The sequence below is a fragment of the Formica exsecta genome, unplaced genomic scaffold (assembly GCF_003651465.1).
Source record: "Formica exsecta isolate Colony F162 unplaced genomic scaffold, ASM365146v1 scaffold223, whole genome shotgun sequence".
NCBI classification, from domain to species: domain Eukaryota; kingdom Metazoa; phylum Arthropoda; class Insecta; order Hymenoptera; family Formicidae; genus Formica; species Formica exsecta.
The window spans coordinates 440,093-463,685 of record NW_021849528.1 but is presented as its reverse complement, the minus strand read 5'-3'; the positions used below and the strand labels follow the sequence as shown (position 1 = coordinate 463,685).

Here is a 23,593-nt window from a genome sequence, read left to right as displayed (position 1 = left end):
ATATATTATATAAATGTATAATAAATTAATAAGTGTTATTCTAAATAATATTGTTACAAATTTCATTCCTTTCGACTTTTACGCATGCACGCGCACACATATCCATTTTTAATTGCACTTGTTCTCAATTCCATATCTACATATAGTTTCATTTGTATTAATTTTTTCAACTTGATAAAAATATTTTTTATTTTTTTTCAAATTAATAAAATTTACTATAAATTTAATTGAATTTTATGCATCTAATCTTGTGTATGGAAAAAACGATTATTACTATCCATTTTTCGGGAAGGAGGTCAGATAGAATTTTTTATAATGCCACTATGTGATATTTGCCTTTGCAACTAAAATGTCATTCTCATCATATTATTTCTTCTTTTTGTGATATTTTATGAAAATATAGATTTTATGAGATACATGTATTCTATTAAATGTATTGGAAGTTGAATTTCAAATTAAATTTTGAATTATGAATAAAGTGTATTAACTTAAACTTTATTAAATACCTCTGACTTATATATTTATAGTTTCTGTTCGCGTAGACGAAGAAATACGATAATCCCTAATTTTATTTCATTCCTAATTGTTTGTCCGATTATCCTTCCATCTAGAGATTTCATCCTCTGAGAAAACGAGTGTTCTAGTCTAGAAGAAGAGACCCGGACGCGCACCCCAAATGCTTGTGTCTTCAGGGTCAGCCATGTGCGGTCGTCGAACATTCGATGAATGAATCGTATTGCGTGACGTCATTGGCAGCTAACGTAGTTAACCAGCCGATTGTAATGCTCGTCCGTGACAGAGGGGTGGCGATCCATGAGGTGGCGCGTGCGCCTTGTCACAATGCATCCGAAAAACACTGATGCCAGTCACGGGGCAGGCAAGCAAGCAGCCAGACAGGCAGACTCCGTCGTCGTTTTCTTTTTTTCGTCACTGTCCGTGTTTTAGTGCAAAAGGGCAGCAACAAAAGGAAGGCAACGACGAGAAGAAGCTACGAAAATGACAATTGGAAGATATCGTCCTCGTGTTTGAGGAGATCCCGTCGCTCGCGCGCTTCCATTCTCTATGGATAAGCAGTCATCGCGTTTAACACATTCATTTAGATGCTGTCAGTGTGATTCATCCGCGTTTTCCAGAGGAGTTCTAGCATCTCCTTTTTTCTTTCTCTCAGTAGCAGGGAAAGAAGAAGAGACAGAAAAAGCGTCTGCGCTCCGATCTGTTCCGTGTGTTCCGTTCCGATTGATCGATAGTACAGACCCGTACTCGGATAATTGGGTCGCGCGCGACTAATCGCGGCCTGAATAATACAGAATTGCGCTTTCATCTGCGAGAAGGAAAAAGTGTCAGGGGTGGATTTTCGCCAAGAGAAAAGCCCTTGCAGCGTGCACGGATTCGTTTTTATGTCTTGGGCCACCTCCACATATATGATGAAATTGCAGTTGCTCGTTATCGAGACGGACTATTGCTGGAGGAAAGCATTGCTTAGGTAAGCGATCATCTGTTTTCTCGGCAAGTGCTTTTCCGTGTACATATACTTTCTTTTTGCTCTTTAATGCAGCTTCGCTTCACATTGGCAATTTTCAATTGTGCGAACGATACCAGTGATTAAATGAACGTGCTGTTGTTAAGAGAGTCCAAAAATGCTTTTCTGTCACCTATAAATATAGAACATTTTTATTAAATTTATTTCAGTATTATTTTATTTGATTTGATCTAATTAGATGTTTATTTTTATTATATGCGGAAATTTAAACAAATAAATTGTCAGTTAATTTAATTCAACTCTTACTAAATTAAGATTAATGAGTTAGGCCCGTGACGAATTGGAAAAAACGATTCAGATTCAGATAACAAATTTAATAGTAACGCATTCACACATATACATACACATATAAGTGCAAGCTTGGCAATTCGGTGATTTTTGCAACAAATTTTGTAGCGCAGGCTTTCCTTTGTTTCATGCTTATTGTTCTCATCTGTAGATTTGAAATCATGAGACCTGTACTATTGTTAGTTATGTATCATATTACGCATTATTTTATTATTACAGTTACATTACGCATTATCCGATCATCGCACGAAGAATGGATCATATATCATGGCCGCGTTCGTACTTCGAAGCGGCATTAAAGCAGCATCGATAATGTATTTCATCTGCTTTAAATAAAGCAATATTTTCATCGCTAATATTCCATAAAATACCATTTTCCATCACGTTCATTTCATTCTTGTATATATATACGTATTTTCATTAGGTATTTTCGTGCTTCACAATATCACAAATGTTATCCATAGCGAGATATAAAAATGTTAGCAATAATAAACTATTTATTTTGATCTTTTATATTTTTATTCTTTAAAAAAAAGCGAGATGAGCAATTTGTCGCTTTCTGATTGGCGTCAAATTGAGAAATATTAAAGAAATATTAATTAATTCTGTATTTTTATATACCTGATACTGATAATGAGGATCAGTAAGCATTTGTAACGTTTCGTTCTTAATGATGCACGTGATTCCGATATAAATTTTGTTTAAAATTAAGATTGAAATAAATTATTTTTATATTTTTAAAAATTTCCTTAAAAACTTAACTTACACATATGTTTTATTAACTCAAAATAATTTATTTCCGAAAAAGTTAAATAAGGCATATATGGGATATATATCGGTAGCGGTAGACAATTAATCAATTATTAACAAATTAATATATAGAGAGAAAGACATATTAACTTATGATTAGCACAATATTAATCAAATCCCCTATCATTGTATAAATTTCCTGTTTCTTTCTAGAAGGATAAATGATTTCGCGAGCGTGTTTGAGCGCATTCTCGCGCAAGTTCCATTTTAGATTTAATTTTTGCAATTCATCCTCAGGGGGATCCTTTTTTATTTAAACACCAGCTGGCGTATAGGCAAATTCTTTATAAAAACCTAAGCAGCCATATAGAAGAAGAAGAAAGATAAATAATTTAGTAGACTATAATTAATGCCAATCCAAACGATCGAGCCTGATTAAGGTTTTACTCTTGATATCGACGCGACGATGAATTCAAATTTTCGCGGACAAGTGTCGGTCGATAATCTCGGGCTTTTCGCGGCCGCCACGGGCGGCGCTCACATCGCCGTCTTTGTTTTCTCTCGACGTGACGTCGCTTCTAGTCGGGATGCGCAAATCGCGGGCAAAGGACAGAGCTTGCGCGGAGCTCGTGCGCCGTATGCTTATAGCCGTCAGCCGTCAGTGCGTGCGACGACGGTGCAAACGTACGAGTGTGTACGGATACCACGGATCGTCGCCGGTGGCGTCGTCCAAATGATCGTCGCGTAACCGAAACGGAGCGGAGCGTGCGTTGCGTTCGCCACTCGCGTGTGTGCGTAGTCCGTGTGTATGTACGTTAACATCGCGTGTGACCGATGACTTTGCGTCGTGAATCTAGTCCCGAGTGTCCGTCGTCGCCGAGAGACGTACGCGAGCCCGAAGAGGAGTCGTTTGCCGTCCAGTGTCCATGTAAAATCATTCGCTAGAACTGCCAACCCTCTCCCCCGCTCCTCCGTTATATAGTTGGTTAGTTTCGTTCGTGTGTCGTTTCATTAGTGTTGTGGCTCTCCCTCGTTTCTCTCTCTCTCTCTCTCTCTCTTCTCTCTTTCAATATCTCTTTTCTCTCAAAAAATCACGCACCGTGCGTGTTTGCTCTATTTTCTCTCTTATACTCTCTCCTTTCCTCTCTAAAGAAAGTATTCGGATGCGCATTTCGTTGGTTATGTTTCCCGTTACATCTCGCACGTAGTCCCGTATAAGCGCGTGCTTTCTTTATGCACGTGTGTATGTATGCGTTTGCACGCATCTGGCTGCGAAAGAGATAGAGAAAGGTCGAAAGAAAGAGAGAGAAGCGAAGAGAGAAGACTGTACTTTAAATGACATAGTAGTGCGTGTACGTATAAAGTAAAATGCATAAGTTAAGACTACCTGTCAAGGTCGAATTGCCCAGTGCTTTAACAAGGTATGGCGAGACCTAATTTACGCAGATACCATTATTATTTCTCTTATTGACATCGCTACGTAATGTAATACGTCGAGTCTCTTTCATGTACGTTTAAGTTTTGGATACATAATTCTAGATGCAGTCGCGTATGCTAAAACTCTTATCTTTTATCTCTTAATTTACATATATACATCGCCGTTTTCTTGAATCGTATATATACACGGAGAGATTGTTCACTCAAAAAAGTGGTATTGCAACTACAGCAAAAATTTTCTGGGTGCGCAAAATTAACTGAGGTACATAAATGATTAGCAAATACTGTGATATCGCATATGTTTCGCATTTAATCAATCTAAGTGACAGAGACAGAATTTATATCTGAACTGTTTGTGAAATTTAGAAAGAATGTTTTTCTGTGGCGCCTATCCATGTTAAGGCCAATCATACTTGTTATAAAGTTTGGCTGTGGTACACAGAAAAAATTAGCGGCAAGAAACAAATGAATATATAATCCTCACGTCTAACATATTTGTATAACGCGCCCAATCTATCTAGCTCTTTTAAACAATTTCTCTCAATTTTTCGATGCTGCAGTTATAATTGGCAGTTATATTTCTCACAAAGATCGTTCTAGCTGTAGTATCGAAACTCATATTTATCCAATGCAGTGATTAACATTTGGCAATGGGACCTAAATTTTCTAGAAGATATTATTAGAATATTGCTGCTATAAATTCTATATGTAACAGACAATATTCTAACAGATACAAAAAATAGCGATAAATTTTTGTTGTGACACCTAGAAATCTACCTATATCAGCAAGACATTTTTTTGAGTGTTCTATAATTATATTTATCTGTAAATGAGATTGTTTTGTAATTATATTTATCTGTAAATTTTTTATATTTGCATCTGCCATTATCTTTGATTCTTCAGGATCTCTCGGCGCGTATAAATATAGTCTCATTGTCACACGCGTAGAAGTTATTTATATATTTAGATTTGTGTTTCGCGCAAGTATGAGAATGCTTATATGAAGCATATGTGTGCCATCTTGTAATGCAAGATGGACATTGCACCGTGCTCTTATTTTTTCGCCGTTATCGTGACGGCGCAATTACTAACTATATCACATGTTTATGATATATCACGTTGTATTTATTCTGCATCTAGAATCGTGGGATCCATTGCATTCAAACTTTCTTTTCTTTTCAGCAGTTTTTAACCCAGTCGGGCGCGAAAAGATGCCCGTGTTATCGTATGCATATTTTATATGCATATATATAGTGTATTAAGATATTATTAATACTATTACGCAATTTAATAAAAAATAGCTTTTTTCAAATAAAAGAAAGAGAGTAAGTTATCTCCCGTAATTTTTTTTTTTAACGCTGAATATTTCATTTTCTCAAAATTGCGACGCGATGGAAACCGGAATATTTTGTGTAAATTTTTTTTTTTTTTTTTTTTTTTTTTTTTTTATTGAACGAATTAAAAGGTTTATGGGGTATCAAAATGGCACCTAGAGGTATACTTGAAAAATTTTTAAATATTTTAATTATAATAAATATCAAAATATTTATCGTATTACGCTTGATAAGATTGCAATAGATTAGCCATAGTACTTTATCATGATAAGAGATCTTATCTCACCAATACAATTAAATCACGCGTAATCTTTCAAATAATAGTCTCGCCTTTTAATGTTATCGAACATGTTTCGATATAACCGGTATCGCTGTCGTCACATGTCACAATTTATGTTCGTAACTGTGATTAGCAAATCGTATGTTAATTTCGCTGCAAACAATGCAACCACTTGTGGCGAATATCTGACAGATGTAAATGCATCGCTTAATGTGTTGAGAGAACATAATCTATAATGCGACAAAATTTTTTTAGAAAATTAAACAAGAGCTGTTTTATATTTATATAATCAAAAATAGTAATTTCGTTAAAGTGAGAAAACATTAATTTATATAGCATTTTATTATGACGAGTGTCTCTCTATATTTTTACAGCACGCACGCGCGCACACACACACACACAACGATCTTGCAAAGTCATGATCTTTTGACATACACGGTTTGTCATTCTTTACAATTATGGTTGTTCTTCGTGACGATTTCTATAGTTGTACACAATATTCGAGCGCTATCGCGACAATATATATATATACATATATTCGCGTTATCTCTCCTTTAGCATACTGTAATACTTATACTGCTTTAGCGAATATTTGTTGAATATATACATATCAAGATTTAGATTTATCACTGAAAATAAAGTTATATGCCGCGAATCATAAAAGCACGAGAAAAGTATTTATCGATTATTTATATTATTATTATCGCATGTTCACGTGAACCGTTGTTGCACATGTAATTAAAGATGTCCGCATAAACAGCCGGTCGCTGCAATATCAGATGTTTATCTCTTATAGCCGGATATCGATTCTATAATTCAAGCGAAGGTGAAAATTACAAAAATGAACGAATTTACTAAAAAAATTATAATTTCATTGGTCCAAATCTATATATATATATAAATAGATAGATATATACACAGAGTGTTAAAGAATTAATTTATGTAATTTAGATCTGTATAAAAAGCAGGATTTTCAACGTTAAAATGCAGATTAGTCGACGTCCTCGTATTCACGGCCTTTCGCGAAGCGCATTCAATCTGCAGCGAGAAGGCGATAACGATAACTCCGTCCTGGTCTGAATGTTCGAGGCGATTAGTCTCTCCTTCCGTTAATTGAGTCTCTCTCGTCGCGACAATCGTATGGCTATTCTTATGGAAAACAGCTTGACCCTGAATATCATCAATGCGCAACCTGCATTAAACGTTAAAAGTGTTCAAAGTGTCATCAAAGTATTCCGTATATTTCAAGAATTCTACTCTTTTTATTTTATTTTATTTTATTTCAATTTTTGGTCAAGCGAAGGTGAAAATTACAAAAATGAACGAATTTACTAAAAAAATTATAATTTCATTGGTCCAAATCTAGTAAATTCGCTCATTTTTGTAATTTACCCTTACTTGAATTACAGAATCGATATCTTAGTCTATCGTAGATGTCGAAACGAAAATACGCTCCAAAATAACGATTTTTTAAGGATCATTTAGATCTCTTAGTATGTAGCTAGTAGTAATCGAGAAGAAAGAAATTTTTGAACAATTCGCGAAATTCAGTATGAATGATGAATATTATAATAACTTTTTTTTTTACTATTCAATTGGTAATTTCGACAAATATGAGAGAATAATCGCACGAAATTGACGCTTTGCAAATATCGCAATTTACTACGAGTGTTCAATTTATGTTTCTCGCACGAACACGCCTCGCAATCTATAAATAGTATCTTTTTTAGAATTTAGTCGACGAATTTAGTCGCGAAGATTTTCCACCTTTAAAGGTGCGACCGTGATCGAGACACGCACGGAGCACCTTCGACGCGATCGATCGCGTGCCCTTCTAAAGGGCCGCCCAGATAACGCTAGATCGTCGCGTGAACCACCTGTGTGTAATTGAGTGCGCGCGCACTTGCCAAGTGCACGTGCACGAGAGAGGAAACGGTGAGCGAAATAGCGAAATGTAAATAATGGGGCCGTTACATCTGTATTTAAATCTCTCAAAATCCATTTTTAAAACACTTTTCGCGTTTATATAGAACGTTTAAAAGCTTACAATTAGAGGGCAGATAGCAGTTATAAAAAATGTATAATCAGAATCGCAAGGCTGGAAAATTAATCTTGCCAGAGATAGAAGTGATTTAGTTTTTAGTTTTAATAATACAGATAACAATGCTTATATATAACAATATATACTTTCTTCCGAACTAAAAAAAAAAAAATTATTTTACATATAAAAGTAAAATAAGATCATTGAAAATGTGTGAAATGTTTCTTAGAATATGTATCGTCTTAGAGAAAATATTTATTTTATCGTATTTTACAGGATATATGCCATCAGAATAAAAATATGTTGGATATATTTATCGTAAAAATATCTTATAAAATATTTATTCTTTTCGATAATATTATCTCAATACTTTTTATGTGCAAAATGATTAGAAGAATCAGAAAATCTTCATATAAACCGCTTTTATTTCTCTGGCAAACAAAAGATTGCTTTTTTATCTTTAACAAAAAAAAAAAAAGATTAATTCTTTGACCTACATACATCTTGATTAGATATCTTTCGTTGAATTAGAATACAATCTATCTTCCAAATCATGAAATCTCTTTTCTAACATTCTGTATCTATTATGTTTGATCACGTGTTTCGGTTTTTTAAATTATATATTGCATATGTTATGCTATCTATTTTTTTTTTAATTTAAAAACCGCGAAATCAATGACGTTTATATCATCATTATATAACATTGAGTTTCTTTGTTTGCGATGAATGTAAATGAAGAATATTTTTCGCCTCGACTCGAGTTTCGCTCGATAAATATAGCCACGTAATCATCGGCAGAGGGAGAATATTTTTTGCCTTAACGCCCGCATATTAATTCGAGTGATTGTACACGCAATTGCTTTCCAACGCTGTATTTTTGGAGTAGCTCTCATATAAGGCCTTCAACCAATTTGACCTTCTTTCACTCTCTATCTCGAACAGAACGAATTGGTTTTCGTTCGCCGTGTCACGTTCTGTAACAACACGATATTTCGTCTTCTCTTTGCATTTCCCTCGGTATTTTCTTTCTCGGCACCACAATTTCGAGATGTTCAATTTTTCAACTCGTGTTTTCCCGGCTCTATTTTTATTTTTCTCACATGTATCTTTTATCCCTTTTTCTTCTAATATTCTTTTATACATATAATTTTATATGTATATCCTTTCTTTTCTTGTATATCGATCTTACTCTCTTAAACAAAATCAATAAAAATATCATTAATTAAAGCAATAACAAAATTCCACCGAAGATCAGTGAATATTTTATTGATCTTCCGTGAGAACATTCAAATTTTTCCTCCATTTTATATTTTACTATGATTACAGCATAGTAAGATTTGGTATAACTAGTATTCAAATTCAGAATTATATCCATATTATACTTTTTTATACTTAAGAAGTGATAGACCCACAAAAAGCGAACAAGACTCTTTTACTCAAGCTCAAATATTTTTTTAACAGAATATATTACTATGAATTTATCATATATATAATATTAAGTAATACAAGAGAGACAATTTTTAAAATATCACTGATTGAAACAGTCATTAACTGATCTTTTTCAGTCGGATTTTGTTGTTCACAGTGCGATATTTGTAACTGATTGTGAAACCACTGTTTATCATATATTGAATTCTGTTTATATTCTTTTCTGGTATCCATTGCGGTCGACTTTTTTACGCGTCATGTCTCCTCACATACCATACGGAGAATCGATTTTTTCTCTCGGATTCTCAATACTATTGTATAAAAAATTTTCTAGGAATTTTCTTCATTATTGTAGGGATCGTACTCTTATTTTCCCCCTTTCCTCTTTTTTCCTCTTAAATCCACTCCTCTATTTCCCCTATAATTAACATGGCCAGTACACGAAAGCCTTAAAGTTTTGATCCAACTAATAAAAAATAACCGCGTTTATCAATTTGTCAACGTCTTGTCAATAATCAACATTGATTTGTTAGCTTTAAAAATAAGAGCAAAACATTCGATTGTTATAAACAAGCGGTTTGTTTTGCTGAACGCGCCTATTGACACTGATCAACCACAGACGTTTATGATATATTTTGTCCGCCGCGATCCGTGCTCACGTTCGCAACGTCGATCAGTGGTCTCGCTTCAAATCTTAGCAACGGACATAGTGATAGAATTGATGAATATACATAGTGATAGAATTGATGGAATGCAATTTTTTTGCCTAAAAGGTATAAAAAAAATCTCAACTTATTAAGACGAGATAAACAAAAGATTTAAAGTCACTGAAAATGATCAAAGAATAAGTATGCAATTATTTTTAAAACGTGCCTCTACCGCTTATAATGTTCGTCTTTCTTTTAAATTATTTATTGGGTTATGTAAAAACATTTAAAAAATCTCATGTAGATTTTATTGGAAGTTATATAGATTAAATATATATCGCGTTTATTTTCAACAAAAATACTATTGTTCAAATAATATATTAGTCTTATTATTTTAGTCTTTTGATTTGAACATATGACTGTTTTTCATCATTTAAAATTCCTCTTTTTTCATTAAAAAAATCCCCTTTTTTTATCATGATTCTCCCCTTTTCTTTCCCTTATAATAAAAAAATAGAAGGTACGATCCCTGACTATTGTAACCGATTCGTCCTTCGGTTCCTCTTGTTCTTTCATCGTTTCGATTGTCGGCCCTGCCCTCGGACTCCCTCCCGTTCCTCCCTTCCCTTGTCCATCTACAGTTACCGTCGTTTCCCTCTCTCCGGTAGTCCGTCTCCCTCTCCGTCTCTGTTTCTCTCGGTTTTACTCGCACGGTTTACCGTCCCGTAGTAATTATGTGGCGCAGCAGCATGAAGCCTCTGCAAACGATTTTTTTACTCGACGTGTGAGTAAGAACAGTCGATACCGAGCGTTCCTTTCGTTGCCAGTTATTCGCAACTAGTATGTCTGACTAAACCAGTTCCTCCGTATCTTTTCTCCGGATTGCGCGGATTTTCCTCCAGGTGACGTTTCTTAATCTCTAATAGTAATTATTATATAACGTGACGCTGACTTATATGTTTACATTTCGAATGATGTGTTGCCGATAGCGAGGACATACTTATCGTGTCGCTAGTGTTTTCATCAATATTATATCGCCTCCAGGAGGAGAAATCCTTGGATTAGCAGCTTGTTGAACAATTGAGAAAATTTTTACAAATTCATCAATCAAACAAATCAGAATATATCTATTTTCAACTTTCCGTCAATAATATAATTTACGATCGTACGTTCCTGTATCGAAGGTAATTAAATATATGTGAAAATAAAGCCAGAACTCTTAATTATTTATGATCTTCCACGAAATGATATGCTAACTTCACACACACTATTTCAATTTATTTCAATTTCAACATTTGTGCGCGCGTGCGTGGAGATATTATGATTAATCGTAAAAAAGTGCTAGTAAAACAAAAATTTTTTTAATTTCAACATTTTATCGCCCGATTCTCGTTTTTTCATCTGTCGTATATATTTTATCGAAAGTCGGTCTTATTAAGGATTAGATATATTAGTTTGGGTCGCTGGTAGAATATACGCAAGCTTCGAATGGTATTTATTTAGTTTGATTACAGGCTCGGTATTAAAAACGGTCGTGATATAGGAAGAGAGAGAAAGCGCAGATCGTAAAATAAGCCCATATGTCGCATGGATTATAAATCAAAAATATTCGATTTTTTTTCGGTTATGAACTTTTTAATATAGTATCGATCCTTTATATCAATCGTTTCTTGACAAACTTTAGATTAAAATAAAAAATATTCGAGGATGTGAAGACTAAACATAAAATTGAATCATCGAGCCTATTTGTCTTTAATAAACGTTCCTATATCCTTGTAATGCACTCGGCGGTAATTATTTGACGTTTTGGAGCGATATAATCACTGACCTTAATTAAAGACAGTTATACGACGAGTTAATGCTTTTACATATCGGAGCAACTTGACCTTCATTCTCGTGCGACCAGTCCGGATCGTTAGTTTCATGTCAAGATTCGTCATCAATTCTCTCGCGGTAGGAATGTTCCTCGTGGCGCGATGATCGACTCGATTATTAACGACGTATGCCAATCGCGTATCTATATCTGCATACATGCGCATTTTTATATCCGTGTAACGTCACAGATCGCTCTATGTAACGCGATACATATGCGATATATTTGTTCAGAAACCCGTAGTTTATATATAACGCGATAAATTGAAAAACAATGCACAGTTAGCCGTCGACAAGAGGAAACTTTAAACTTGGAAGCCGCATAAATATCCGCTCGGCAAAGCAAGCAAACCGACAGAAACCGTACATATTGTGAATTTTTCCTTTGGACTTTCCGAACTTTGCGGCGGTTCTCGTCGAATATAATTATCCGCATGTGTATACGGAGCGCTTATTGTGAACGCGAACATATATGTATATCGAGTGTTCCGAAATTATACGATGATTCACTATTAAATTTATAGCATATTTCGTGGTTCAAAATAATAAACGTCTATAATTATATTTTATCACAAGATATTTTTTTTTAAGGAGAACGAGAATTATTTATTAGTTATTAGTGGATTATTATATTTTTTTTTTCTAGTCATATTGTAGAATTATTAATTATAAAAACACGCGAAATTCTTTAATGTAGCTTTCCATGAGTCAGAACGATAGTTATAGGCATTTATCATAGGTAGTGTAATAATTGCATTCCTCAGCATGACTTCGTATTCTCACGAGTATACGTTTTGTTTTTTTCATCCTTTGACATAAAATTGATTTATTAACTGTACTTTGGCGCCGCTATGCGACACTTCGGTCATTTATTTTTACGATTGAAAGCCGATTAGTTAGCTTCGATAGCCGGCTTCGTCGCATAGTGTGATCAGTTGCAAGGAAAAAGGAAATGAGTCACACGGATTAGACGGTTCATCCGTGATGTAATTGGTTTCGACAGAAGTTCTCATGCTCGGAGAGTACAATAAGCCATAAAAAAAAAACCGCGCGCGATAAAGTATAATAAAAAAGAGTAAGAGTAATAAAATTGTAATTACTCGATACTTAGAACGAAAATTATTAATTATTAATTATTTAACGATTAATTAATTAAAGTTGTTTAATTTGTGTAACAACGATAAATTTTAAAGAGACGATAAATATATAAAAACAGACGCGATTAGTTTCTCGTGATTTTAACGTGTGATGTAATCAGTTGTTTATTACATATATTTACATTCCGTCATATTTACAATCTTGTATCACGTACAACTCGTCTAGTTGAGTCTATTATCTTGCGGGAAAATAACGTCTAGTAACGAAGGCGCAAGATACGAGAAAATATTTATTTGGTTAGACACGTTTGAAACTATTAGGATTTATTTCCCGTGATAATATTAGATAACAGCATCTCTGCACTGATATGTACTTTTAACACGCCAATTTACGATTTATATAATCACAAGCTTAAAAATCTCATCTAGTCGGCCAGTCGCGAAAAGAATCACTTGAGACTTTTTCTCGGAATGTATACCAGTAACCGATACTTTTTATAACGCTGCTGTAAGAAACCGCATGATGAATTATTTAGCGTATGAGTCAGAGCCCGACGTATGTAAGAATAAGATTGCAGAAATCTCGTTGAGTTTTCTGATATCGCTCATTAAACGTCTCTGAACGGCGGTGATTGAACTCTCCGATCGATCCCCGTTAGTTTCCGTGACCTTACGGTCGCGAAAACAATGAACATATATCTCAGGAAGATTAAAAAAATAATGTAAACGAATCCTTTAATACATTCAGAAAATTTATCGATCAATTCCACAGCGTTGGAAAAGTTTTAAACTAACCGGAATAAAATCTGATAAGAAGTTTTAAGAAATGGAATAAAATTCGTGAATTTATCTTATTTCTCACGCAGTTTTAAATAATGAAGTCTTTCATTTTAGAAATTGGAATTGTGCACAATCTTGTATTTAGAAATAAGTTAATATTCCCTTGTATCGAAGTACGACGTATTACGCATAACGTATTACGTAAGCCGATTTAGCCGACGTTAGGTTTCATCAATAAAGTTATTTCGCAACAATAATCTACCTCAAATCAGTTTTGACGTTTTTATTGTGTAAACAAGCGGATTTTTCTTACGTAAACGTATAGCTGTTGTGCGCAGCAAAGTTTGCGAAAAAGAATTTCCAGCATTTTGTAGAGCCTCTCGAGAACTTGCAATCAGATGCAATTTTCCATTTTACGCAACGAAAAGATTGTGCAGTTCCGCGAAATTATATATTGCACAGTTGGCGACTCGCGATGGGATAGTAATTTGGGGTAGTTTAATTTAATTTAAGAACATTAAATTAATGGTGCGCGCGATATATATTCGTGGTCAGAACCGGATTTGGAAATCATAGATTGCGTCGGTGATCGCTTTTACGCGAAGATTGAAGATGAGCGCATCGAGATCGGAAACAAATATCGTTACGTCAGTCATAATTATGTAAATCGCGAGCTCCGAATGATTGATTGATTGTTGCGAGATAACGAATTCGATTCTCGGATCGTAAATCACTTTTGTCACCTCGTAAAATTAATAGACCACATTTCGCGTATGTTTATTAATTAATTGGGTAATATATCGCATTTCGCTCTTTGATCAATCGGTGTATTTTTATTTTATGTTATCCGCAGACATCGTATACAATGTGATCGATAAAGTTTGAAGGTCAGGATTCCACGGGAACGTATCTTTTAAATTTTTAGTAGAAAAAGTAAAAGAATTTTCCCTTATATAAAACTAATTAATTTTTGTAAATATTTCTTTTTATTTCACGCGCTCGTGTCATCTTTCGAATATTTTTTTTTTTTTTTTTTTAGACACACAAGTGATTTTTATTTAAAGTACCGTAGCGTCCTTGGGCTATTATCGGTACGCAATACATGGCATCAATCATCAATTCGTATATTTGTAATGAGCGCTAAGTAATACGCGAATTCTTTCGTGGAATTTACGCGAACGTTTTTCGAGATAAATAAAGTTCTCGCGTAATCGTACAAATATAGAATTACCTATAAATCTCGATGGTTGCTGGACATTTATATCGACAGACCGGCGTGTTTTGCGTCGGAAAAGCTCGCTTATCGATCCGCGATATAAATTGCGAACAATTGGGTAGCATGTTGCAATTTGGCATTGTGAGTATCGCATAATAGTTATGATAACTGCCTGGCTATCGCAAAGTTTTGTTGCAAACTTGCGCTAATACATTTAGTAGACAGCATCGTACGTTTCTCGAATGTTAGTTGTGTGAATACGTCCACCTGCTACGAAAGTACTCTCTATTGTCTTTTTTACATATGTAAAGGCTTTAGAGAAACGAACGTGTGTGTCTCTAAATGAATAAGTAAATAATCCGCTTTTAAGAGCCGGTATTATAAGTTTTCTATGTACAATATATCGCACGATTATACAATTAAACGGAATTTAACGGTTGAAGGAAAATGAGATATAGGAAAAACGGTTATTCGAGTCTTTTTCCAAATGTTTGGAAAATTTAAGAACGATTTGAAATCAAGTGTGAAGTCGATATTGCTTCACACGATATCACATATTTTGTTGATGATTATAACTCTCGGGAATCTAACTTTCGACTTCCTCATGTAGAAACTTGACACAAGTTCTCGGTTCAGATATGTGTGTGATGAAATGGTGCTAATGAGCTTTGTGAATTATTAGAATAAAGCAGGGGCGACACACACGCACACACACACACACACACACACACACACACACACACACACACATAAATGCTGCGCGGTAAAGTGGGACTTGTAGATTGTTCTGCATAGCATTATTTCCACAACAACCCGCATCGTTATGCAAATGAACTGTAGCGTTCTAAGCACCTCTACATATCTACTAGTCTTTTTAAATTTATTATGTGACTGCGAATGAAGTGATGTCGAGATTAAATTTACTTGAAAATAATTAAAGGATATAAAGCTGCTTACACAATACATTTTCTTATTTTCGGTGAAAAATGATTCCAGTCACGACAAATTCCCCAATTTTGAAGATCTGAAATCTTGCACGATATTTCGTGGACAAAGGATTTTTAATCACGATCAATTGACGCAATCAGAATTGTCTTATTGTGTCTTATTTCCGGTACTGTACTCTGTCGCCCGGCTCCCTAAAAGGTTATCCAAGGGAGCCCTTTATTACGCGCGTAAACAAGGGTTAATCATTCGACTGCTCTTTTTGACGAGCAGTTCCTGCGTCAGCATCGCCTCTTGTATCATTCTTCTCGCTCTTAATTCATAGAAGCCAAGTCACGATCCACGATACGAAAACTATATGACATAATTATTTAAATTAATCGTCACAATTTCGAGAGGATCGATTTGCTTTCTGTACGAGAATTGTCGCTGTTCAAAAAGGTCAGAAGGGTCGTTATCGGGGCGAAAAAGGTATTATGGTTTATCGGCATTGATCGAGGAGTCGCATTCCGACGATCCCGCCTTTTGACCTCATAAAAGCAATATCCGCCTTGGGAATTCGTTTTCCGACGAAAGGTCTTCCGGCCGCGCTGAGTGAGTCTCGTCCTAGAAACTCGCACCTTTTTTACCCAGCCATAAAGAGGATCATGTTGTTAGGTGTCCTATTTCTGCCGCAGTACTTTTGGCAGATGAAAAATTCCAATTTGAACCAATTTAGATTCGATTTTTCCTCGGCAAAAAATCGTCGTTTATTGCGGTTTTAGATTTCGATATCTCTATAATTGAGCTGCAAATTAAAATTCTTTTTAAAATTCATTCTTATTGTTAGTGATATACGGGAGTTAAGTAAAAGACCACTTTTTTTTTCTAAAAGAGACTGTATATAGACTGCGTTGAAATCATATTACAGTCAGTAAAAAAATAATTTCTTCTGAAAATCAAAAATGTAAAATAGAATTTTTTTGTTTTTACATTTATACGAGACTTTATTTTTGATATATAATTTTTGATATATATATATATATATATATATATATATATATATATATATATATAATATTATATTGTGCATATTAGCGAATTCATCTCAACAGTAGCTATCAAAATATGTATACTATTTTATTGAAAAAAATAAAGATAGATAATCTTGATTTTTTACATATAATTTTTTCAAAATATAATTTAGATTATTTTAATTTGTTTTATTAAATGAAATATTATACTTTTTTATTTATGTATCAATAGTGATTGTAAAAGTAATATGACGACAAAATCGTTAGAGATTATGCAATTTTCAAAGTAAATTTTCTCGAAAATAAAGATTCTTATAAATTATATTTATGAATATAATTATACATGAATAAAATTATATTCTATATTTTTAAATTTATTTTTGCACGTGAGGAACTATTCTTTTTCTGATTGCACTAAGATTTGGGACGTAGGAGATCGCGTTACATTTTTCATGACTTTTCGAGACATTTTTTTAGTTCATATCCCGTCATTTCTACTCCTCGTTTGTCGCCGTCGTGCAATTGTGTACTGTAACACGGATCACTTGGCGCGAGCGTTCTCGACGCTCAACGGACTACAATGAGCGCAAACTACCACTTTTCTGCATCGTCGAGCCGTAATTCGTTCAATAAACGCGAACGATGTTTAACCTTAACGCTTAACGTTAGAATTACCAAGCGGAGGTGCAGCCGTCGTCTTTCCCACGAAATCACGTATCAGGTTAACCGCAGTCTTTGATGATTAAATATTCATGTCGCAGGTGGATACATCATCCCGATAGGCGCGGAATATAGTTGCTCGCTCGCAGATCGAAATCGTCGTTATATCTTATAAGCGCGGTACGCATTCCTATTTAAAATGTGTCCGATCGTATCTGACGATCGAGAATCCGTTCGTCGTTGCTGCAAAAAAAAACCGAGATATAGATAAAAGAGAAGAGACAGACGGGTGTCATGCTAAAAATGCTACGTAAGTGAATACAAAAATTTTTCGCGTCGCGCTCGAAAATTTTTTTATTCGTAGATGAAAGTCCGGCGAGCGCCGTGTCATAAGAAAAGTGCTACGTAAGAGAATACAAATTTTTGTTTACCCGAGCACAACTGATTGCTTCGGTCGAAGAACTTTTTTATATACATACATATATTTGTGTCTAATTGTCACTTTCTACGTAAGCCCGCATTTCCGGTAAATACCGGCGCACCGCATCCGCTTCCGGTTAACATGTCCACGCTGTTTCGCATCACGCAGATTCATTTTCGTCTCTGTCCGTGGATAGACGGTCGCCGATCAGTTTCGGTCTCGGCACGGATTTAGAATCCGCGCGTTCCCTTTCCACTCGCGATAACCTTTTCCCTTTATACGGCGATAAATGTCTAAAAATATCGTGCGTTACGGGACGTGATACGCGGATGGACGCTCTCTGGATAAATGTGCACCGTTCGCAGAACTATGTCACGTGTAATATTAACTGTATCGATGCGACAATTCAACAAGTCTTGATCAGCATTTAGTCAATTATATTAGAAATAAACTTAGATTCTCGTGTAACAAGAAGAGAAACGAGGTATTCAATTAAATGAGAATTAAAAAGAAAATATGATAATTTTTCATATATTTCTTGAAATTTTTTCAATTGCATCATGATCCGATAAGAGATTACATCAATGAAGTATTAATAATGTGAAGATGTGTGAGAAACGATGGAACCGATACCGTTGTTAGACGAGACACTTGTTTTAAATGCGATTTCAAAAGCAGTTTCTTTGATCCCGTGAATTTGCATTCAATAATATTATAGTTTGATCATCCTTCCACGCGATAAAGCAGCACGTGCCAAGATCAGCTTCTCGATTCGCTATTTCGTTGCCGATGATGTCAGCGAAACGATTTTTCGCGATGACACGTCCTAGAATATAAGGTGCAAATCAAGTCCTTCGATTAGGACAGCTCGACTTCTCTTCTCTGTGTAGGATGGTATTGGATCCCAAGGCCACCAGTTTGCATAACGATTACGGAAGCTTCGATCGACCGTTGGGCGCCGGGGAGGGCCACGAGAGGGACGTCGAAGCGACGGTTGATGGAAGCAGCAGCGGGATGACACAGTCCAGCGACGTTTATCAACGGCAACCGCTGTTGCCCGGCGCGCCGCTGTCCAAGAGCAAGGACAAATGGTCCTCGGGGGCCTCAGGTTCGGACTACTATGAGGATGACGAGGACGAGAAGGATATCGAGAGCCTGGGTAGGCATCCTGGTATACCGAACGGTTCCGGCAGCGGTATCGTTAAAATCGACATACCGGCACCGCTTCGCGAGGAGCCGCGCTTCCCCAAGGAGAAGTGGAAGACCTTTCTCGGTAAGAGAGCAAGAGCAGCTTTTTTTATAAAAAGAAATAACAACCCTCCTTCCCTAAGAACGAAAAGAATTAGATATCATTATCTTAAAAAAAAAAAAGATATATGAAGAATTTAGCCGTATAATCAACGCGAATGTTCATTAAAGATTATAAATTCTCATTAGATTCTATCGCAATTTTGATAATATTTTTCAAACTTTCGAGTAAATCATCTTTTTTAAAAACAAACTAATTAAGCGAATTCGATTGATGAGAAATAAAGATATATCGGAAAATAAAGTTACATGTCAATTTAAATTAAAACTCGAAGAAAATGGCAATCAGAGCCAAGGCTGATTGCCATTTTCTTCGAGTTTTTATTTAATTTGATTTTAATTTAGAGAGTCATTATTTGTATTACAATTTGAATATTTTTTAACGAATTAATTTTTTTTTCTTTTTCTTTTTTTTTTTTTTAAAGAAGACCTAGAAAAGTTAGTTATTTCATTATATTTGCATGAGAAATCAATTACTTAGAATATCTTTGCTTAGAATATCATATCAAATTGTTTCTTTTTATTATAACTAATTTATAAGATTAATTTTATGCTATCTATCTCTGTAGTTTTAATACATCAAAATTTGAACTGAAATTTTAATAAACACATGAGAAAGAAAGAGAATATATATAAGTAATTAATGAAAGATAAATTCGGCGCAATTATAAACCTCGATGATTTTGTTCGTATCACAATTTCGATATAAACAGAAATGTATTTCGGTCTCTAAATAAAAATACGAGAATATGTACGTTCTTGGTTAAATAAAGTACTAAACGCTCTATCTAATCTACTCGACAAGAACGCGGTTCTCTCTCTGAAACGGTTCTCTCGATCGATTCACTTCTCGGTTTCCACGGTTTTACGATATGCATCGGCGGCTGGATTTATCTCGGCGGCTTAAGCAATAAGCCCGGAACGAGGATCCTCTCAGACTTATCTAAGATAATACTTGTCGGCTAATTCTGGCCGATATCTTAGAGAGCCTCTCCAGGTTCGCTACTCCATGACGTTCGCTCGCCGCGGGGATCCATCGAGATCGAGGTCGTTAGATGACCTGGTATATTCGCTCAGTTATAATACCAAGCGCTCTCGCGCAGGTTGATCTCGTAGAGAGCCTCCCACCGATCGATCCCCTTTTTCCGAGCGCCCGCGCGGCGTTTATCTCGGCGGATCTTCTTGCATCAAAGTTAATCGAAGCGAGCAGCTGGACGCACGCGAAATGCACAAAACGGATTTCACAAGTACCGTTACCGAGGATCTGTTACGACGCGGATCGTCGTTGCATGACAGGGTCAATTAATAAGAGAATTATTCTCAAGCATGCTCAGAGCGGAAGAGAAGTAGTGTACGCAAAAAATAGCATGTTTGTTTATATTCGAATAGAGAGTACGGTGCCGCAAAGAGACATGTATTGCCGAACTCATTTTTAAATGAAGATAAGATAAAATATTTATAAATATATTTTACAATTAGATAAGATAAAGATGGTTTTAAATCTACCTATGTTAAATATGGAGTTGAAATTATAAAGCGTTTTATCGAAATAACGTTAAATAAGATAATTTAAGAACATTTTGGTAATATAAAACAATTCAATATTCATATTGTCATTTATAATTAAAAAATAATTTTTTATATACGTTATTTGTCAGACGATTTCTATCTGGTGCATATATTCGCTACTTGCAATTAAAATTATATCGATATAGACTAAACTCGCTAGACCTTATATTAAATAATTTGAAGACAATAACACTTTTTTATCTAAGATAAAGATGGAGAGAGATAATTTATACTTTGATTATGATCTAGATAAATATAAAATGAAGCAATTTTCATTTAAATGATTATCTAAATATTTTTATCTAGATGACAGAAAACATATTACGAATCGTTGCTTTCAGCATTTCTCTTTATGGTCGTCAACTTTATACTGACGACGGCTTCCCTCGCGATGGTGCACGAGCGCGTCCCGGACAGAAACGCATACGGGCCGCTTCCCGACGTGGTGTTGGACAACGTCGGCGCGCAAGATTGGGCACTCAACGTCTCGGAAGTCCTGATCATGATCATGTCCAACTGCGCGATGGTTTTTATTATTTTCCATAAGCATAGGTAAGCGCGACGTAAAGGATGAATGAACGATTCTTGGTAAAGGTTCGACGGTTTCACTGACAAATAAATATTAATTTTCTTGCAGATTTATAGTAGTTAGACGAGTATTTCTCTTGATGGGGTTACTCTACATGATGAGAAGCGTCACAATGTACGTGACGGTCCTACCGATCGCCAGTAAGACTTACTACTGCAGCCCGAAGGCGAACAACACTAGTCCGCTACTCGTGACGAAAAGGGTCCTGCAGCTCATTTCCGGCTTCGGCTTGTCCATCAACGGCAAGCACACTTACTGCGGGGATTACATTTACAGCGGACACACGGTCGTGCTCGTGCTCAGTTACCTGATCATTAAGGAATGTATGTCCCTTCTTCGTTGTTGAAAAGATAAAAAAAGAAAGGCGCGACGGTAAAAATTGACGGCTATCCGTAATTTCAGATTCTCCGAGGAGGTGTCAACCGATCCATTGGGGAGCGGGTTTGGCGGTGCTCGTCGGGGTAATTATGGTCTTGGTAGCTCACGGCCATTATACGGTTGATGTACTTATAGCGTTCTACGTTACTACACGCTTGTGGTATATTTATCACACGCTGGCCAACAACCCGAATCTTAAGGTACGTTCTACTTTGAATCGCTTCCGCACGAAAATTCTCTACTCAACGACAAAGATGTGTTTTTTTTTTTCGAAACTTGATAATCATTACAATTACAGTAACAATTGATCTAATGATATTGACGCATATGAATAAAATATATTGAATAATATTAATAATATATAGATATAGATTTAATATTAATCAACTTTAATTAGTTAATATGCCATATGCAAAGTAACAATTAATAAACAGTGTATATATTGTGATATTATCGTTGCACATAAGAATAATGAAACCTTTGCAGCAATATGGACCAAACAACTTTTTGGCCCGGCTCTGGTGGTTCCCTATTTTCAAATATTTTGAGAAGAATGTAGGCGGCACGGTGCCACGACAATATGATTGGCCTCTACCCTGGCCTCGACGGTTTCTTGCCAAGCACCCTAACCGAGATAGTTAATACTTGTGTTGACTTTACGATAGAGGCTGTTAAAAACAAAAGAGTTACTTTCGTTGTATAATATATATATACAAAAAACATCTACATATACACATTTAGGCTTGTTAAAATGTTGAGGTAAAACACTGATTAGAGAAAGATATATATGAGACATATAATCGTTTCTCAAGAGCGACCATACATTTAGATTTGTTGAAGCATGACGCTTTGTGTCGTTCACTTCTTTGTAAAACCAATCGTGAACTCTCGGACACAATACCTTCTTTCTCTTTTTCTCTCTCTCATTCTCACGTAAAGCATCGTCCAGTCGATCCGAATTTACTTTTTGCTTGATTTTTATACGATTTATATACGATATGAAAAGTAGATAGAGAACGATGGGAGTTTATGATAATAATATCATATCAAATTCGAATGGAGGAAGATATTCGAAACTTTAATGCACACAAATTGACGTGTATTGATTAATGCGCGTTTGTTTCAAATAGTCGCACAACAAATCGAAAGTAAAATACGGTAAATAAGTAAATCTAGGACAAACAGATGCGTGTTTTTAGAAAAACTCAAGCGACATTCTATAATAAGAAATATTTGTAACTCTTCAGCGAGTCATCATAGTATATAAATAAACGAGAAGACGAAATCTAAATCCTTCCTCCATACGAATCTTTGAGCCACATTCTACATCTCGACTTCCAGTATCTAGACGTCGTTGCCCCTGATTTTGCATTCGCGGCACGAATTATTCCGGTGAAAAACGATCTCGCAGACAAATTTTCCAAAAGTGTATACGGGCGATATATGCGTCCTCATTACCGTTTCACCTTACCGATTATCCTCAAAATTGTCTTCGTACTTCTCGCGTCGGAGAAAAGTATTCGGTATCCCATTAGTAGTAGAGGCGATTGTGCAATTTCGTGGGACCAAAACAGAAGCGTTCAATAGTAAAAATGTTAGTTTATATAGCATTGACACGAAACAAAATGATAGTACCTCGAGTCGCGAAGTGGCATGATCTCCATTATGTTATTATCTTATTGGCGTTGATAAAGACTTTTTTAATAATAATGTCTTGAGGATGTCCCGATTAGATTATGTGATATATTGCCAGATGGAATTTGAACCTGCCATATATATGTATAGATAGATATAAATTATTATGTGTGATTTGCGTTTCAAATACACCTAGGATGACGCGGATTTGGATAAGTTTATTCATGAGAACTTCTCGTGACATTTCTCTTAGACAATTCAATAGTAATTCTTGGATAATTAAATTTCTAGAGGACACACTTCAACTTTCATTAATCGATGTTATGTGAAAGTATATCGTATATAAAGTAATGAAAAAAAGTATA

General features: G+C 35.3%; 1 protein-coding gene across 7 annotated transcripts; it reads left to right on the top strand.

Moving 5' to 3' along the window:
• The first annotated feature begins 520 nt into the window (after window positions 1-520).
• Window positions 521-23,589, top strand: LOC115235486 (phosphatidylcholine:ceramide cholinephosphotransferase 2-like). 7 transcript variants are annotated; one of them, XM_029807315.1, is made up of 7 exons: window positions 3,239-3,506; window positions 3,731-3,999; window positions 18,640-19,022; window positions 20,968-21,178; window positions 21,264-21,538; window positions 21,618-21,793; window positions 22,080-23,589. In XM_029807315.1, exons 2-7 carry the CDS (start codon window positions 3,947-3,949, stop codon window positions 22,233-22,235), a joined length of 1,254 nt encoding a protein of 417 aa, XP_029663175.1. In that variant the 5' UTR covers window positions 3,239-3,506; window positions 3,731-3,946; the 3' UTR covers window positions 22,236-23,589. The 7 variants fall into 7 exon arrangements, with proteins under 7 accessions (XP_029663173.1, XP_029663175.1, XP_029663174.1 ...); XM_029807314.1 differs by having other exon boundaries at window positions 3,239-3,563; XM_029807313.1 differs by lacking the exons at window positions 3,239-3,506; window positions 3,731-3,999 and adding an exon at window positions 521-1,483.
• Window positions 23,590-23,593: the final 4 nt, after the last annotated feature.

Coding starts and splice junctions, on each gene's coding strand:
- LOC115235486 (XM_029807313.1), top strand. CDS start 1,398: ATGTCTTGGGCCACCTCCACATATATGATGAAATTGCAGTTGCTCGTT. Junction 19,023..20,967: donor GAAGTGGAAGACCTTTCTCG/GTAAGAGAGCAA, acceptor CGTTGCTTTCAG/CATTTCTCTTTATGGTCGTC. Junction 21,539..21,617: donor TTACCTGATCATTAAGGAAT/GTATGTCCCTTC, acceptor CCGTAATTTCAG/ATTCTCCGAGGAGGTGTCAA.